This window comes from Oenanthe melanoleuca, chromosome 28 (genome assembly GCF_029582105.1).
Source record: "Oenanthe melanoleuca isolate GR-GAL-2019-014 chromosome 28, OMel1.0, whole genome shotgun sequence".
In the NCBI taxonomy this organism is placed as follows: domain Eukaryota; kingdom Metazoa; phylum Chordata; class Aves; order Passeriformes; family Muscicapidae; genus Oenanthe; species Oenanthe melanoleuca.
Window position 1 is genome coordinate 1,330,991 of NC_079361.1, and position 18,206 is coordinate 1,349,196.

The window sequence follows — 18,206 nt, forward strand, 5'->3', positions numbered from 1 at the left end:
AAACGCGGATTTCTGGAGCAATGGTACTTAGCTTCAAAGGGATCGTTTCCTCCGAGCTCTCGATGGTGACTTGTGCCATATAAAAAAGCAATCACGAGGCCAAACCCTCACAATCAGCCCTCCTCCTTGCCAGCCCAGGGTGTCCTCGGGACGAGCAGGAGCTGCCTGGGGACAGGGAAGGGCTGGGAGAGGCTTGGGGATGAAAGGGAGGCAAGGTCCCCTTCTTCCCCCACCACTTGGGGAAAAAAAATCCTCCAAAACCAACCATCAACCAAAAAAAAAAAAAAAAAAAAACAAACAGAAAAAAAGGGACTCTTGAATTTATGCGGGTAAAAAGTACCATCTGTGTTCTAGCGCTATGGTTTCTTGGATACACTTTACTTTGAGAGTGATCAGTTGTGTCACAGGAAGGCACCTTGTTGAAAAGAAGAGAAAAAAAAAAAGAAAAGAGAAGTAAAGAAAAGGGTATGTGTTCACCAAAAAAAAAAACCAAAAAAAACCCAACAAACAAAAACAAAACCAAAAAAAAAAAAAAAAAAAAAAAAAGGAGAAAAGAAAGGACAAAAGAATGAATAGAGAAAGAAAAAAAAACCCTGCACGTGAAGGGTCAGAGGACGCCTTGAACCAAAGAGCTGCTGGGGTAGGTGGGCAGGGGCTGGGGGTGACACTGACCCAGGGCATTGCTGGGATGGAGAGGGGAGGATGGGAAGGGGCAGGTGCCACAGCGTGTTTTGCCAACCAGAACCCAAAACCGAACGGGAATCTCATCCCCCCCAAGGACCCCGCTCCCCGCCACTGATTTTTTTCCCCGATGTTGTTTCTTCGTCTTGTCGTGACGTGGTGACGATGGTGGTGGATTCCCGAACCCCACCGAGTAGTATTCAAGGGCTGAAAAGCCAGGAAGGGGGCCTTGGTTTGGGAAGTGAAAAACACAACAGGAAAAAAAAAAAAAAAAAAAAAAAAAGGGAAGAAAAAAAAAATAAAAGAAAAAGAAAAGAGTAAATGCCACAGGCCCTCAAGGATGCAAAGACATTTCTAGTGAGAACCCGAGACTAAAGGCTACCTCACTTGAGTTTTCAATTTTTGTGATTTGAAAATCACGTCTGATACCAAAGATTTTGTTGCCTTGTCTGGTCTGTGCTGGAAACGCCACTTTCCCTGCTCCCCCCAGGCCGGCCCGAGCCCCTGGGCACCCCCAGCCCCTCCCAGCCCCTCCCAGCCCAGCCCAGCCCCCGAGAGCGAGGAGAGGAGAGGAGAGGAGAGCGGGCGGCTCGGGATGGCAGCGTGGTAGATGAGTGCCTTTTTCTTGTACCAAAGGTGTGTGGCCATTTCTTTGCTCCTCTGCTTTGATCCTAAAGACTCAGCGTTACCTCAGCTCTCCCCAGCACAGATCCCCGCGGCTCTCGTAGTCTCTGGGGCTTGGGATGAAGGAGACAAACCCTAATTGTGCTCGTTGAAGGGAAGACATCCCCCCTCGCCGAGGGAAAGGTGCTGGCTCCCCAAAATGTCCCCCGCCACCCCTCTCAGATGTCCCTGTGTCCCCCAGCCTGGTCCCCAGGGTCCCCCCACGCAGCCCCTCCTGCCCCAGGAGTCAGGGAAAGGCTCCCAGGGAAAGGCTCTGCCCCCTGTCCTTCTCCAGCATCTCAGTGCTGGGCCCTGCAGAAGCCCACAAGGTCACAAAGTGAGTTTTCCTCACAAGGTCACAAAGTGAGTTTCCTCTCAAGGTGACAAAGCTGAGTTTCCTCACAGGATGACAATGTGAGTTTTCTTCACAAGGTGACAAAGTGAGTTTCCTCACAGGGTGACAAAGTGAGTTTCCTCACAGGATGTTTTTGCTTCACTCAGCTCAGATCTGAGCTTTGGCTCCCACTTTTGGTAGCTCAGTTTGTGGCATTTCTGTTGGGAAAGACGAAGGCAGGGGCGGTGGGAAGTCTCACCTGAGCTTTCTCCAAACCCTTCCTTTAGGGAATGGGTTGGAGCTGAATCCTTTCAACAGGAGCTGTTTCTGAGTCCCCAGAGGGGCGTTTTTGGCTCCCTGGGGACAATCTGTGCAGCCAGGTCTGCTCCATTCTGCCCCTTGGCTCCAGCAGGAGGACCTGCCAGGGATGCTCTTCCCAGCAATCTCCAGTTTAGGGAAAGCTTGGCTGAATTGTACCTGCCTGCTCCAGGCTCCTGCCAAGGTGACTCCTTTCAGTTGGACCAAACCTGCCCAGGGCCAGCCCTGGTGTGATTGTTGGGGTTGTCCTGTGCAGGACCAGCAGCTGCACTTGGTGATCCTTGGAGGGTCCAAGAGATTCTGGGATTCCAACACCCCCAGTGAGAGCAGCCCCATCGGGGTTCCCCATCCTGCCAGGCAGCCTGGGAGGGCAGGGCAGACCCTGTCACCTCCCTGTCACCTCCCTGCCACCTCCCTGTCACCTCCCTGTCCACACTATTGCCTTGGCCAGGGCTTGCCCACCCTCCTGGCCACGCCACCCCCTTGTCCCAGTCCCCACCTGGCTTGTGATACCAAAGACGTTCTCTATGCAGGAGAAAGCCTTCATTGCCTCCCAGCACAGACCTTACAAGCCTTTGACAATGTTCTCTGAAATACCTCAAAATATTTAATGTATAGTTTATGTGATAAAAAAAAAAAAAAAATTACTTAGCTAGTTTTTGGAATTTGTGACTTGAAGCTTTATACTGTTAAATTATAATTTTGCAGAAGACGGCATGTTCTTATTTCTTTGATGAGTTCAATGGGAGACATATTGAATGTTAAGGAAATGAAAGCTGGATAGTTTCACGATTTAAAAAAAAAAGAGAGAAAGAGAGAGAGAGAAAGAGAGAGAGAAAGAATAAAAAAAAAAGGACCCTTGGAGTTTACAGATTTCATATTTAAACAAGTCCTTTTAAAAAAAAAAAGAAAAAAAAAGAAAAACGAATAATGATGACGATACCTTTGCGTTCAGATGTGTTACTTTTCTCTGAGTCATGTCGTACAAGAGTATTTATTATATGTGTTCTGTGTTCAAATGTAATTTAAAGAAGACAAAAAAAAAGGAAAAAAAAAAAGACAAGATGAGAATTTGATTTATGCATGAAAAAAATATACTCTTTCTTGAAGTAATGTAATAATTATTGGGGAGGGGTGGTCGGGTGGGAGCGGGAGGGGACAAATTGTGCTTTTTTTGTCCACGAGTTTTTGGTTGATGAAGATTTCTCTGCATGGATCATGGTTCTGTTCCAACTCACAACCACGGCAAAGGCATCATTTATCCCCTCGGTTTCTTCCTTCACCTCTTTTGTTCCTTTCCTCGCCCTGAAAATCGCTCGGCAGCCGCGGGGGGAGGCGGGGGCTGCTGGGGGACAGGGTGGGGGGCACAGCCTGCCCCGTGCCCAGCAAACAGGGTAAGGGAATCTGGGACACGGGGTCCTGCCGTGCCCCCCTGCTCCTGCCCCCCGAGCTCTGCTTTGTGTTGGCTCTTTGTTTGGGGGTTCTTTTTGTGGTTTTGGGTTTTGTTTTTTTTTGCTTTATCCAGCTCTGTGGGTCAAACGCTAAGTGCAGCCAAGAGGAGGAGAGACAATCAGCCACCACCACGACCTGAGCTGGCAAAGGCACAGGGCTCCTGGTGTGCTCTGAGACAAGGGAAACAGCCCTGGGCACCCCAAAACCCCCTGAGGGCTCTGCAGGTGATGCCCCAGATCCCCTCCCAGCCCTGCCCTGCACGGGAAGAGGTGCTGAGGATGGAGCTGCTGGGCTGGAGTGACCCATTGAGCCAGCTCTGGGGTCTCTGTCCTCAAGCACAGGGTCTGGCCCAGAGGCACACCCAGCACTCTGTCCCTGTTTGTCCTGTGCCACCAGCCCGGCTCACCTGCCCTGGCTGAAGCAGAAGAGTGCAGGCAGTGGAAGGATCCCAGCCCACCAGATGGTCTCAGGGCACTTTGGGAGGGCTTTGGAGCTTTCTGCAAATGCCCAGAGTCCACATCCCGAGTGGCTGCTTCCTCCCCTGCTCCTCCTAAAGTCAGGAGGAGGAGCCTTGAGAAGCCACATCTTGGCCAGGAGGGCGATGGGGACCTGGAGGAGGCAGTGGTGCCCTTCCCCTGGCACTGCTGCTTCCTCTTCACCACTGCAGCTGGACCCACAGCTCAGCTCACCACGAGGAAAGAAATCTCAGCTCCACCCAAGTGGCCCCAAAAGCCAAGGAAGGTTTTTCAGTCTGGTGCCATGGCCCTGCAGCCCTGAGCACCGAGATCTCAGGCCAGGTGATTGTGGAAAACCCGCAGAGCAAGAACCTGGCTCTTAGGAGATGGTTCCAGCAGCACCTGGCACTCATCTGCTCACCAATTCTGTCCTCTGGGGAGTTCAGCATCCCCACCATGCCCCATGTCCTCCTCCGAGACCTTTTCCACCAGGAGAAGCTTGAAGGCCAAGACCACAATCACAACTGCAAGGTCAGCCAGGTTTGGATACAGAGACGAGTCCTTGGACCTTAGAGAGCAGCTGCATTCCCTCCTGGGGAGTGCTGGCCCTGGAGAAGCCAAGATCTGAGCCCTGTTCCCATCCCTTGGCCCAGCAGGACTCAGGCTCAGCTGAGCCCTGCCCACCCTGGGTCTGGCCCTGCCTGCTGCCCACACCAACCAAAATGCCTTGAGGAGCAACTTGCCACGATACCAAAGATTTTTTTTTTTTCCCTGCTTGTAATGACAATCTGAGCTCTGTCCTAAAGACAATTCTCTTGACCAGGGTTGCACCCAAAGGGCATCTTTGTGCTGTGGGGAGCAGGAATGAAAATGGGGCCCTGGGAACAGCTCTGAGGGTGATGGAGGGCAGTGAGGAAGAGGAGGAGACCTGGGATCTCCCACTAAAACCTGCTGGTTCATCCTGGCCACTGTCTCCTGCTTGAACTGAGGAAGTTTTCAGGTATTTGGGTCATTTCATGACCTGTGATGCCCCTGGCCACCCCAGTTCTTCCAGGAGTGGAAGTTTTCCAACGATGGCTTTTCTATGTGAAACCCCACGCTGGCAGTGGGGCAGTGCTGTCCCCATCCCACTGGGAAAGCAGGAGGCTCTTGGGGTCAGTTTTAAACATTTTTACCCCACAGTGGCACAACCAGAGCCAAGCTTGCCTTGCTCTAACATCAGCTGTGCCAGCAGGACATTGGCACAGAGTGAGATAAATGGTTTTGCCAAAAATTCACCATTCACCCTTTTTCCTGAACGTGCCAAGTCGGGGTGCTGACAATCTTTCCCTCTCTCCCTGACCCGTGCTGGGCACCTCTGGGTTGTCACTGCCCCACCTGCCTGTCCCTGTCACCACCACACGTCCCCAGCATGGAGCTGGCTCCTTTCCCATGTCTCAGAGGACACCCAGCCACGGGGCTGGACCTGCAGCAGCTGCACAAGGAACCCAGTTCCTCTCACTGCTTCATCTGGAGTTATTAAAGAGAGGAAATTAAAAATGCAAAAGAACGAAATTTGGGGTTTTTTTGTTTTGTTTTCCCCTTCAATTTCTAAAGGAAGCAAAGGAGTCAGACAGAATCCAACCTGCCCAGGGAGAACCCACAGCCTTGGCTCTGCCAGCCCAGCCTCCTCCAGAAAACATTGCTCATTTTTCTGTATAGCAATAGGTGACACTTGTCCTCATCCCACCAGTCTGAGGGCCACATCTCTGAGTTTTTAAATTACTTTTTTCTTCTAATTAAATTAATTTAAATTTTTTTTGCTGCTGCTTTATTGTTACTCTTATGGGATAAGTTTTATTCTACAGCGAAATGCAATTGTTACTCCTCTGTGTCTTGCAACTATATTTGTTTAAGCTATTTACAAACGTTAAAAAAGAAAAAAAAAAAAACAAAATAAAAAAGAGTCTTATGTGTCAGGCACTTTATCCAAACTGTGCTGTGTGCTCTGGAGTTTGTTCCTTGTTCTTTGCTATGACTCATGCAGGGGAAGTTATCAGGAAACTTAACTCCAGCCTGTCAACAGGTTTTAAAAGAGAGAAAAAGATTAATCTCTATTTGTTCATCCTCTACTGGTCATGACTGTGTTGTATTTCTGCAGCTTTCTGTTTCTTCAATAAATTATTTTCTAGTCATTCACCCTGGCGTGTGTGGTGTCCTGTGCTGGTGAGGGGGTCACTTCCCTCCCTGTGCCCCTTTTAGCTGCTCACTCCTCCCACAAACCCTGGGAGGTTCAGGGATCATGCCCAGGATGCTGGGGAAAGTTTCCCTCCCTGTTTTCCACCTGGCAGTTGCAGCAGTGAGAGCTTTCCCAGAGGAAAGGCTTTTATTTCTTGGCACCATGCAGGCCCTTCTGGCCAGAGCCCAAGGGAAACACTTTAATTCTCACAAGCCCGGCACAGATGAGGCCAAAGCACTTGTAAAACAAACCCGTGGGATCACGTGTGCTGCAGGCAGGGCCAAGCCCCCGGGGATGATTTAACTGTGCATCTTTTTACCAAATCTCTTCTCCTGCTGTGCCCTTTGCCATGGCACGGGCACTGCTGGCCCAGACTGAGGGACCTTTCAGTGCTGCTTTCACCCTTCGTGGCACAGCAGAGATTTCCAGGAGAGGAAAGGCTAAAAAGTCCTTTTAATTAAAAACCAAAACCCATAAAAAGGGTGACCCAGGCACCAGTCAGTTGTTCACACACAGCTGCTCCAGCAGCCACTGCTGGTGGGACGTGTCCCCTGTGCTCACCAGGCAGAACTTAACTTATCCACATCCCCCCAGAAGGGCTTTTTGGGACTTTGCAGAGCCTGTGGCCAGAAGTTGTCCCCAAAGGTGGGGACAGCAGACCTGGGGCAAGGCACAGAGAGGACACTGCCCCTTGTGCAGGGACAGCAAAGGCAGGAGCTGGCAGTGCTGGGAGTGACAAGGAGGACAAGGAGCCAGGCTGGTCTGGCTGGAGAACAGAAGCCTTCAGGTGATCAATCAATCAATCAATCAATCAATCACATCTCTCCAAAATTTAGGGGGGATTTTGAAGTTACAGTGCTCGAGTCTGAGCTCCCTGGGGCCATGACACAGGGTGGAATGAGATGAGTTTTAAGGTGTCATCCAAACCACTCCAGGACTGTAGGAGCTGTTCCGTGACAGAAAAGGCACAGGATGACACCAGCCCTCGGTGGAGAACACAAAACCAGATTGTTCGTGCAGCCAGTGCAGCTCAGTGCCCTGGGGGTGGGAATGAGCGAGGCTGAGGGGCTGCTCCCATCGGGTCATTTAATTAGTTCGGAGCTGGGCTAATGAGTCTGGCCCAGCAGAACTGCTTTTGTGGGTCCAGCCTGGGCTGGGATGAGCCTCACACAAGGGGAACCCCCGGCTCGGCAGAGGGAAGGGGCTGGGCTGGCAGCCAGGGGCTCGCAGGGCGAGGGGACAGCCTGGGGACAGCCTGGGGACAGCCTGGGGACAGCGGCATCCACAGCTCTGCAAAGCCACGGGCAACCAGCGCGGGGCTCAGCGAGCCACTGCAGGGCTCAGCAGCAGCCCCCGGGCTGGGCCAGCCCCGCTGCAAAACCACCGAAGGGGATCAAAGGAAAGGAGGGGAGCAGCCGGGGTGCGCCCTGCTGCTGCTGCCCTGTCCCGGCACGGGGGACAGCGACAGCGAGGGGCACAGGGGGACACAGCCGGGGAACCCTCGGGGCACAGCGGGGACACAGGCGGGGAACCCTCGGGGCACAGGGGGGACACAGCCGGGGTTCCTTTGGGGTACAGGGGTGACACAGGCGGGGTCCCCGCGGGGCAGAGCGGACTCGGGGCGGTGCCGGGGGTGGCCCCGGCTCATCGGCTGTCCCCAGAGGTGTCCCTGGCTCACAGGCTGTGCCCGGAGGTGGCCCTGGCCCTCAGGCTGTCCCCGGAGGTGTCCCTGGCTCACAGGCTGTGCCCGGAGGTGGCCCTGGCCCGCAGGCTGTCCCCGGAGGTGGCCCTGGCCCGCAGGCTGTCCCTGGCCCGCAGGCTGTCCCCAGAGGTGGCCCTGGCTCACAGGCTGTCCCCGCAGGTGTCCCTGGCTCACAGGCTGTCCCCGGAGGTGTCCCTGGCTCACAGGCTGTCCCCGGAGGTGGCCCTGGCCCGCAGGCTGTCCCCGCAGGTGTCCCTGGCCCGCAGGCTGTCCCCAGAGGTGGCCCTGGCTCTCAGGCTGTCCCCGCAGGTGTCCCTGGCTCACAGGCTGTCCCCAGAGGTGGCCCTGGCTCACAGGCTGTCCCCAGAGGTGGCCCTGGCCCTCAGGCTGTCCCCGGAGGTGGCCCTGCCCCGCAGGCTGTCCCCGCGGGTGATGAGCCCCCCGAACCCCTCCTGGTGGGAGAAGGCGTAGCTGGAGCGGCGGCAGGAGCGGCGGGGGACGTGGGAGCGCAGCTCCACCGGGGGCTCCGGATCCCGCCTGGCCTTCAGGTGGATCTTCTGCAAGGACAGAAGGATCAGGGCTGGGGACTCTCCCAGGGGAACCCCCACCCCAACGGGGACAGGAAGGGGCCCCTCCAGCAGGGCGGGTTTGGCTCCCAGCCCTACAATAACCGGATTTTCCATGGACACGAGGAATGTGGGATTCTCCTGGGAGCTGCAAGGCTCACGGAGCTCTGGAGCAGTGCCAGCCCTGCTGCCACCTGCCCTCAGCCCTCAGCCCTCAGCCCAGGGTGGGACACAGGACAAGCACAGGGACACCCTCCACAGCACTGGGTTTGGATCCCAGCTCCACCACAGCCTTCCCACGATGGGATAGGGATGTGGGGACTCTCCCAAGGGGCTGCAAAGCTCACAGAGCTCTGGAGCAGGATCTCAACCCCTGCTTCCACCTGGGACAATGCCAGGGGGGTGAGCTCCAGCAAGGCTGGGGTGGCACCAGGACCTGCACCAGACCCCAGACCCTCCTGGGGGATCCTGAAGGACAATTCCTTACTGCAACCAAAAGCAGACCCTCTCCAAGAGCTGGACCAGGTCTTTTGGCCCAGGCCCCCCTGCTGGAACAATTTTGGGAGAGGCCCCTGGAGTCAGAGTTGGTGCCAGTGTCATGAAGGACCACCACGAGGGGACCACCAAGGAGAGGTGACACCTCCCAGTCCAGGCTTCCCTGGGAACCCCCCCTTGCCCTCACCAGTCCCACACACCAACCCCGGGGGCAGCAGGACCCTGGCAGCCCCCCTGCCCTCACCTGCTGGGGGCTGGCCCTGCCCAGGGCGGCACGGAGGGCGTGGACAGTGAGAGAGGGGAGGGTGTTGACCACCAGGGACAGCAGGACCACGAGCAGGACGTAGGGGTCAGTCAGGGCATTCCAGCTGGCATCTGTCAACAGAGGTGATGTCTGGGTAGGGAAGGTGGAGAGGGCAGAGGGGGGACAGACCCCCAGCCAGGAAGGTGCTGAGGGCTCTGAAGAGGAGATGGCACCTGAACTGGAGTTAAAAGGCAAGGCAGCAGTTCAAGAAGTGGCAATGAAGAGATGATCTACAGGGGGGAAACAGCTCCTAGCAGCAAGGCCAGGAAAGGGAAGGGCCCTGGGGATCCCAGGGAATCACCTGGGAAGCGGAAGATGGCTGGGGCTATCCTGAAGGCATCAACACTTTGGGTCAGGAAGGAGAAGAGGCAGAAGAGGAGCAGGCTGGCTGTGACCATCAGGAAGGACAACACTGTCCAGTACTGAGTGTTCAGGACAATCTGTGGGGACAAGGGCAGAGCACACAGTCTCATGAGGGCTATGGTGACCCTCTTCCATTCACCTGTTTTGTCCAAATTCCTCCCTCACCCCAGGGAGATCATCCCCCATCACTGGGGACAGTGCCAGAGCCCAGGGACCCCAAAGATCTGCTGTGGGGCAGGATGAGGAGCAGCAGGTCAGTGCTCACCTCCACGAGGACCGAGAGCAGCGCTGACAGGGCCACTGTGACAGAGAAGGACTCGTAGTCACCCACAGCCTTGGTGCCAACGTGGTCCTCAAAGGCCCAGAGGGTGATGTAGAAGCTGATGAGGGAGGTGCCCACCCCGTGCAGGAGGGTGGCACCAAACACACGGTAATTGAAGAGCTGGTCCTGCTGCCCCAGCACGTAGAGCTCAGGGAACTCCAGGCTCTTCTTGGCACTCACATCCTGCTGGGAGAGACCCCAGAGGGGATCAGAGACTGGGGGAGCAGCATGGGGCTGCCCCACCCCACACACCCTCTGCCCAGTGACTCTGGGATGACTGGGGACAGGCACCCCAGGACTGAGGGTGAGCCCCAAATCCTGAGCTGCCAATGCACAAAGGGCTGAGATGGCTGCAGTGACTGCTGGGCTGACTCCCACCTGCCAGGGGGACACAGGGCTGGGTGAGCCTGGGGAAGCCATACCTGCTCCAAAAGGCCCAGGGACAGCACAGGGTAGGCAGTGTAGAAAATATTGTAGAGTGCAAGGAACCAGCCCTCATACAGAGGCTAGAAGGGAACAGGGAGAAGCTGTGAGCTTGGAGTGCTTTGGAAAGACTCACAAAGGATGTCTCAGATCCTAACACAGAAATCCCCTTGGACTTGTCCATCCCCTGCATCATCCCCACACTGTAGGGCCATGCTGCAGGCAGAGATGGGCTGGAGCTCCACATATTGCTAGTCAAGTCACACTTGATGGTGGCCCTTGGGATCAAAGCTCCCATTCTGGAGGAAACCAGCTGAATGCACATGGGATCCTGCAGCTGTCCAAGACTGAACTGCAGCTCACAAGGAGATCCTGAGTTTCCCCAGGGTGCTTTCCCAACCCAGCCATGTAAAATAACTGCTGCAGGCAACCAGTGCACATCACCAGCTGTGTCTCAGTCAGGACACCAAAGGGGACCAAGGTGGTGACGTGGACACGTGTCCTGCAGGCAGTGCCAGGCACGATCCCTGCAGGGATCCTGAGCAGGGCGAGCTGTAACTCTGGTGCAGAGACCTCCAGAGGACGGATGTGAGCCCTGTGCCCCTCACCTGGGCCGTGAATCCGCTGTGGAAAGCGAACCACACCTGGGTCAGGAGGCCGGCGAAGGTCTTGTAGAAGAAGCAGCGCAGGAAGCTGCAGATGCGCAGGTAGTTCCAGCGGCCGTGCACGAGCAGCAGGCGCTGCAGGAAGCAGAACTGGGCCAGGGCGTAGTCGCTGCACTGCACGGCCTGCAGCCCCTCCAGCCCGCTGATCCCCACCCCGATGTCTGCAGCTGAGGGTGGCAAACAGGGGAGGCTGGGCTGTGATTTCCCCGTGGGCTGGCCCCAGGAATGTGAATAAGTGACAAAGGGAACAAGCCCTCTCTGTCCCATGTCCTGGATATTCTGTATTCTGGATATTCTGTGCCCTGGGAGGGGCAGGGGTGGCTCTGCCAGCTGCCCACGTTGGGCTCTGAAGGTTCACCAAGGCTCATCCCAGATGCCAAAAGCACGTGGGGCCTCTGTTCTTATCTTGGGCTGGTCCCTGTGCTGTGCCTCTCGCTCCCCTCCCAGCACAGGCACGTGGGCAACAGCTTGGGGGCTTCCCCTCCCAGTTCCTCACCCCAAAGGAGAGGGTGAGCTGGTGGAGATGCCAAATGGGGCACCACCATCACCAGTGGGACACAGCAATGGTACCCCAACATCCCCCTGCCCGAGCCTCACTTTTGATCATGTTGACATCGTTGGCCCCGTCCCCGATGGCCAAGGTGACGGCCTTCTTGTGCTTCTTCACCAGCTGCACCATCAGGGCTTTCTGCTTGGGGGTCACCCTGCAGCAGATCACGGCCTGGCAGCTGCTGGCCAGCTCCACGAAGGCTTTCTCCACCAGCCCAGCCTGCTCCTGCCAGGCCTCGGCCCCATCCCGGCACAGCCACTGCCACGGCCACCCCTTCTTCTCCTTCAGCACCTCTCCTGTCTGCAGCACTCTGTCCTTGGGGGAGAGCACACCTGGCTGGCACCTCAGAGCCCTCAGCTCCTCAGCAGTGCCCCAAAAGAGCCACTCTGGTTTTCTGCGAGTTCAGCACTGAGCAGGTGCTGTGACCGTGAGCCCAGTATGTCCCAGTATGTCCCAGTATGTCCCAGTATGACCATGACAGCTTGTGATCACCACCCAGCCTGTGCCACCCCAGAATGCTGGGCAGCTTTGCTCAAAGCCCCCAACACCAAATGCTGGGTGCAGGGTTGTTCTCTCCACCCTCCACTCCCCAGCCCCAAATGGGCTTTTCCCACCTTTTGGGCAGGAGGAACCTCACGTCCCACACGTGCTGGTGGCAGCCAGGACTGTGACAGCAGCAGGGCAGGAGCCAGCAGCAGGCAGGGAGCAGGGAGCAGCATTCCTTACCAGGAATTCCCCGCTGATGATGATGGCTCTCTTGTGGCACGGAGCCTCTGGGCGCTGCTGGGACGGGCCATCCCCACTGCCACTGAGGTTGTTGTTGCTCTCCCAGTAAGCCTGGAGGATCTCACTGTGGGAGGAAGGAATGTGAGCTGGGGACACTGGGAATGCTGGTGAGACCTACAGTGGGCCTGGGTCATCTCGAAGCCAGGGAGATGGGACTGTGGTAGGAACAGGGGAACAAAGAGGAGGTTCAGTGATATCAGAAATCAGCCTGGTTTAGAGGCTGAGAGAAGCTTAAACACTTTCTGGTCAAAGCCTGCCAAGGAAGAGCATGGGGAGAAAGAAGAAACAGAAGAAAAGCATCAGATGAAGACCATGGGCATCCAGGGAAGGAGAAGCACCTCTGGCTGAGCCGAGCTGAGCTCTGCCCTCTCTGCCCCAGTTCCTGTGCTCTAGAGCATCCTCAGCAGGGACAGCAATGTCCTGAGCCAGGAGGTGGCAGCTCCTCACCTGACCTCCTTCTCCTCCAGGATCTCCATGTCGTCTGTCAGCAGCCTGCAGGCGTAGCCGATGTTCATTGCAGTCTCTGTAACACCCCCTGTCAATGGTGCTGCCCCCAGCCAGGGCAGCCCCAAACTCGGCTCCAAGAGCCCTTGGTGGGCAGCAGCCCCTTCCCCTGCCTCCGTTTCCCCTGGCAGGGGGGATGTGCTGCTATTGGGGAGTAAAGGGAGCAGCAGGACCAGCTCCTGCCCACTCCCAGTGGCCCCTTCTCCTCTCTGGTCCTGGTTAGGGGAGAAGCTGAAATGTGTTGGGGGGGTCTGGGGGCGCCTCCACTGACCTTGTTTGTCTCCTGTCAGCACCCACACTTTGATGTTGCCCAGTTTCAGCAGCTGGATGGTCTCGGGGACTCCGTCTTGCAGCTTGTCCTCGATGGCCGTGGCCCCGAGCAGCTGGAGGGGGTGAGGGTGTCATGGCAGGGGCAGGGCAGGGGTGGAATCACCCTGGATCCAGCCAGCAGCCCTTGCTGGGGGTAGACACAACCTGACAGCTACAGCTTGACACTCCAGTGTCCCCTGGCAGGTCAGCAAGTCACCCTTTGGGAAAGCCCCAGCTGTCCTCCCACCCGGGAGGACACTTCACCTCCTCACCCTGGAGAGCCAAACCCCCACGCCCACCCTCTGGGGCACAGACAGCTCCTCCTGAGCCCAGCCCAGCCCAGCCCGCCCACCTGCAGGTCCTGCTCCATCTCCTCGTAGAGCCGGTGCAGCTCCAGCGCCGTGGCCGCTCCGTGCCGCCGGCTCCAGGCGCGGAACTCGGCCTCGCTCACCTCCCTGCTGGCCGCGCACAGCGTCCTCAGCGTCTCCTCTGCAAAGCGCTGCCGGGGGGACACATCAGGCCTCTCCTCCCTCCCCAGGCTCACTCACAGCCCCAGGGCATCACCCAGCCCAGCCTTGGGCACAGCCAGACGCACTCCCGGGCACCTCTCTGCGGGCTCTGCCTCCCTTCCCCCATCCCACAGCATCCCACAGCATCCTTGGATGCAGCTGGCCCATGCAGAACGCCGAAGGTGGATTCTTTCCCTCTTACCCCGCCCCACACGCAGCTGAGGAGCAGAAGGCAGAACCAAACCCCCAAGGCAGAGGCAGGAGGAGCAGCGGGCAGTGGCTGCAGGACCCCCAGCCCCAGGGCAGCAGGAGCAGAGCAGGGCTGTCAGCCCGGGCTGCTGTGCACTCACATCCAGCGCCCTCTGGGTCAGGCTCTCGCTGCGCCCTCGCCGCTGCAGCCGCTCCAGGATGACGGAGTCAGCGCCCTTGGTGTAGAGCCGGATGGTGCCCTGGGGGTCTCGCACTGCCGGGGGGGAAGGACACCTCAGGGCCGCTCAGAATGGCTCCCGGTCATTGCTGTCCCTGCACACTGGCCACACGGGCCCGTGCTGGCCCCCAGAAGGCACCACAGGGCTCGCTGGTGCTTTTCCATCTGCGCGCATGGGAAGCACAGGAATATCTGCAGCACCCTGGGGACTGTCAGCTCTCACACAACTCCTCTGAGCCCTGGACTCACTTCCTCTCTCTTGGCTGCTCAAACCCTTCTTGGCTGCCTTGACCAAGGTCAGCAAAACCCAGGGGTGACCAGGATGACCCTCAGGAGCCACCTGCAGCCATCCCTTGTAGCACTGATCAGGGAGGGGACGCTGGAGGGGCCCCTGGCACAGCCCACCCCTCTCACCCAGCACTGACATCCTCTTGCGCTCGCTGTTGAAGTCCAGCACTGCCAGCACCTCGTAGGTCCTGGTCCTGCCCAGCTCCCTGAGGGTGATGCTGTCCTGTGTCCGGGCCAGGAACGTGTAGCCCAAGCTCCTGGCTGCCAGCACCAATGCTTCCTCATCTGGGGAGGCTGCCTGGTAAACAAGCTGGTCTGCAGGACAGGAGCAGGGATTATACACAGAGCCCCCCAGCCAAAGCACACTGGGACAGCTGCAATGCCCTGCTACTGCCCAGCAGCAGCTGTGACACTCTGGAGCTCTGACACCTGCTTGTCTCATCTGCAGAGGGACTTGGAGCAAGGGCCTGGGCTGCCAGGACACAGGGAATGGCTGCCACTGGCAGAGGGCAGGGCTGGATGGGATATTGGGCAGGAATTGTTCCCTGGGAGGGTGGGGAGCCCTGGCACAGGGTGCCCAGAGCAGCTGTGGCTGCCCCTGGATCCCTGGCAGTGTCCCAGGCCAGGCTGGACATTGGGGCTGGAGCAGCCTGGGACAGTGGGAGGTGTCCCTGCCAGGGCAGGGATGGAACTGGATGAATTTTGAGGCTCCTCCCAACCCCATTCTGGGATTCCATGATCCCTTTTGCTCTAAGATTATCCCTGTTGTGCGTCTATTCCCACCCATGAGTTTTAGAACAGCCCCAAACCCAAATCCAGGACACAGGGACAGTGGCAGGAGCCAGCCCTGGGCTCTCAGTGCCCTGCTCCCACAGCTGAGCTTTGCTGGGCGCTGCAAACCCCCCCAGCCCCAGCCCGGGGCAGCCGGACCCACCGCCCCTGTCCTCCACCATGACGGTGTGGCAGAGCGCCAGCAGCCTCAGGAACTCCCTCAGCACCGGGTCTTCGTCCCTCTGGGCAGCTTCCAGCAGAGCCCCATCACACACATCCACCTGCTGCTGGCCCAGCCCCGAGCCCTGCAGGAGGCACAGGCAGTGGCACTGGGCACAGGGTGACAGTGCCACCCTGCTGGGCTCACCCCAGCCCTGCAGGAGGCACAGGCAGTGGCACTGGGCACAGGGTGACAGTGCCACCCTGCTGGGCTGAGCCCAGCCCTGCAGGAGGCACAGGCAGTGGCAGTGGGCACAGGGTGACAGTGCCACCCTGCTGGGCTCAGCCCAGCCCTGCAGGAGGCACAGGCAGTGGCAGTGGGCACAGGGTGACAGTGCCACCCTGCTGGGCTCACCCCAGCCCTGCCTGCCCACACCCAGGGGAGTGCACAAGAGCTGGCAGGGAGGAAAACCCGAAAAATCAGAACTCAGCATTTTGTACCCCCGGGACCCCTGGCCTGAATGGCAGCTGAGGACCAGTATCACCAGTGTCACCTGTGTCACCAGTATCACCAGTGTCACCTGTATCACCAGGGGCACCAGTGTCACCAGAGTCACCAGTATCACCAGTGTCACCAGTATCACCAGTGCCACCAGTACCACCAGTATCACCAATATCACCAGTGCCACCAGTGCCACCAGTGCCACGTGGGAGGGGACACTTGGGGACACACTCACCGCTGGCTCTGTGCTCCCACGGGCTGTGCCTGGACCTGCTGGGATAAAGGATTCCAGTTAGCAGGGCTGGGGCAGCTCTGTGCAGGGACTCCTGCTGCTCAAATCCACCAGTTCCACTCCACTGGCATATCCAGGCCTCACTTTTTTGGCTTTTTGATCAGATTTTCACCATGACTTTAATGTTTAAAATTCATTTCCTGGGGGATTCTGCATTTGGCTGGGACTGGGGCAGTGCTGCTCCCCAGAACTGGAATGTGCTACACCAGGCAGGGAAAATTCAGCTTATTCCTGCCTGAAAGCTTTGCCAGGTTTTTTTTTGGCCCTCCTTTTTGTTTTTGTCACTGTCCATTTGTCTCAAGCACATGATACTTATCTCAGGAAAACACAGCTTCATGGTAAAGCTTAGGCCTGCCCTGCTCATTAAATTTCACTAATTAAGCTCCCAAAGTGAGCCAAGAGCTGCAGAAAGTACAGCAATGAGAAGAGGAAGGACTTGGCAATTTTCAAGGTTTTATGGGGAAAACCAAGCAGAACAACTAAAATAATAAATTTTAAATGTTAAAAAAAAAAAAAAAGACACCAAAGAGACAAACAAAAAATTAAAAAAAATTTTGTCCCAAGCACTCAGGAGGGCTGGAAATGAGAGGAATGACAAATTTGTCTGTACTGACAAGCTGCTGGTAGATAAAATCAGCACTGAGAGATAAAAGAAACAATGGGAAGGATTCTACTGATTGAGGAATGGAAAAAAATATTTTGCCTTTACAAACAAACTGTAGGTTTGCTGATAAATGAAACTGAAAGATGAAAGAAGCAATGGGGGAAAACCATGAATTCTATAAGAATTAAAAAATAAAAGGGAGGGTTGTACAGTAGAGGGGAATCTCAGGTATCAGGTGTTTGGGAAGTCTGTGCCTCTCAAGTACCTCAGCAATGGGGAAAGAGAGAGGGAAACTGGGATAAAAAGAGAGAGGGAAATTGGGATAAAAAGAGAGAGGGAAATTGGGATAAAAAGAGAGAGGGAAATTGGGATAAAAAAGGAGGCTGTGTCCTCCAAAAATCTGAGAGACCCCAGGGGATGCCCCATGGCCTCTCCCTTTATTCAAATAAAGTTACAGAACTCCTCTGTCTCCTTTTTGGACATAAACCTCTGGTGTTTGTGGATTGATTTTCCTGACAGAAGAACCAGCTCCAGGCTCACCTGAGCCCCCAGCCCAGCCCAGGTTACCATAGATGGTCCCGTTGATGCAGCATTTCTTGAAGCTCATGATGTTCTGTGTCAGGGTGCCTGTCTTGTCTGAGAAGATGAACTCGATCTGCCCCAGCTGGTCACTGAGGCTGGTGCTCCTGGCCTCAGCTGGAATGTCCTTGGCACCACAGTACATCTCCAGATCCCAGTTAATAAAACAGCTGTTCACCAGGTAGATGAATTCAAGCCTAGGGGAAAACAGGGAGGAGGAGATGGTTCCTTACCATGGCACTGGGGACCTGACACAGGGAGAGAGGCAGGAGGAGGCCCCACCTGAGGGGTTTGTCATTGCTCATGGCCAGATTTCCAAAAACCTCATCACCCACTGGGTCCCCTCTGGAATTCTGGCCCAAATTCACAGATCTGGATGCCCAGTGGAGGGCCCAAAAGTTTGAAAACAGCTTTTTCCAACACGAGTTGTGATTGTTGCCTGCACAGAGCAGCTGTGCCCTTCTCCTCCCCCACCCTGCTGCTGTCCATGGGATGCTCAGGAATATTTGGGAGCAGATCCTGCACCTTCCCCAGAGCCATCCTCAGCCTGCCCACGATCCCCCACACCAGCCCAGGGCTTGGATCCCTGCTCTGCTTTTCCCCTGGGAAGACCTCAAAGCACAAAGGGTGTTTGTGGGATACAACCCCATTACCCTTCCCCTCTCCCAGCTAAGGCAGCACCTGGGAATGACCTGAGCCACGCCCTGACCTTCAGTGCAGCCCCATTTTGGGGTGAGGGGCGAGGGCAGGGGGGTGCTGAGCCCTGGTCCCTGCCAAGCTCTGTGGCACTCACGTGATGTACATGGACATGGGGATGATGATGCTCAGGAGGATGGTGAAGCCCCAGAAGTTGAGGAAGGCCTGCTGGGCAGGGCTGGTGTGCTCATAGAGGGCAGCCAGGTAGCTGTGCTTCTCCTGGAACGTCCTGGCCCAGAACCCAGAGGCCACAGCGAGGCCCAGGGACG

The 18,206-nt window shown here is 56.6% G+C and overlaps 1 protein-coding gene across 1 annotated transcript in view; it reads right to left on the reverse strand.

The window, feature by feature from the left end:
• Positions 1–8,091: 8,091 nt before the first annotated feature.
• The window catches only part of ATP8B3 (ATPase phospholipid transporting 8B3), a 20,875-nt gene continuing 10,760 nt past the window's right edge, over positions 8,092–18,206 (reverse strand). The window contains exons 11-27 of the mRNA XM_056512563.1: positions 18,035–18,206; positions 17,230–17,438; positions 16,002–16,039; positions 15,269–15,410; positions 14,461–14,649; positions 13,970–14,082; positions 13,463–13,609; positions 13,073–13,184; positions 12,745–12,820; positions 12,238–12,361; positions 11,559–11,826; positions 10,905–11,128; positions 10,296–10,379; positions 9,817–10,056; positions 9,490–9,628; positions 9,129–9,259; positions 8,092–8,380 (exon numbers count right to left, since the gene is read on the reverse strand). The exon at positions 18,035–18,206 is cut by the window's right edge and continues 22 nt beyond it. Coding sequence (XP_056368538.1) covers positions 8,174–8,380; positions 9,129–9,259; positions 9,490–9,628; positions 9,817–10,056; positions 10,296–10,379; positions 10,905–11,128; positions 11,559–11,826; positions 12,238–12,361; positions 12,745–12,820; positions 13,073–13,184; positions 13,463–13,609; positions 13,970–14,082; positions 14,461–14,649; positions 15,269–15,410; positions 16,002–16,039; positions 17,230–17,438; positions 18,035–18,206 — 2,615 coding nt within the window. The 3' untranslated portion in view covers positions 8,092–8,173. The remainder of the gene's footprint in view (positions 8,381–9,128; positions 9,260–9,489; positions 9,629–9,816; positions 10,057–10,295; positions 10,380–10,904; positions 11,129–11,558; positions 11,827–12,237; positions 12,362–12,744; positions 12,821–13,072; positions 13,185–13,462; positions 13,610–13,969; positions 14,083–14,460; positions 14,650–15,268; positions 15,411–16,001; positions 16,040–17,229; positions 17,439–18,034) is intronic.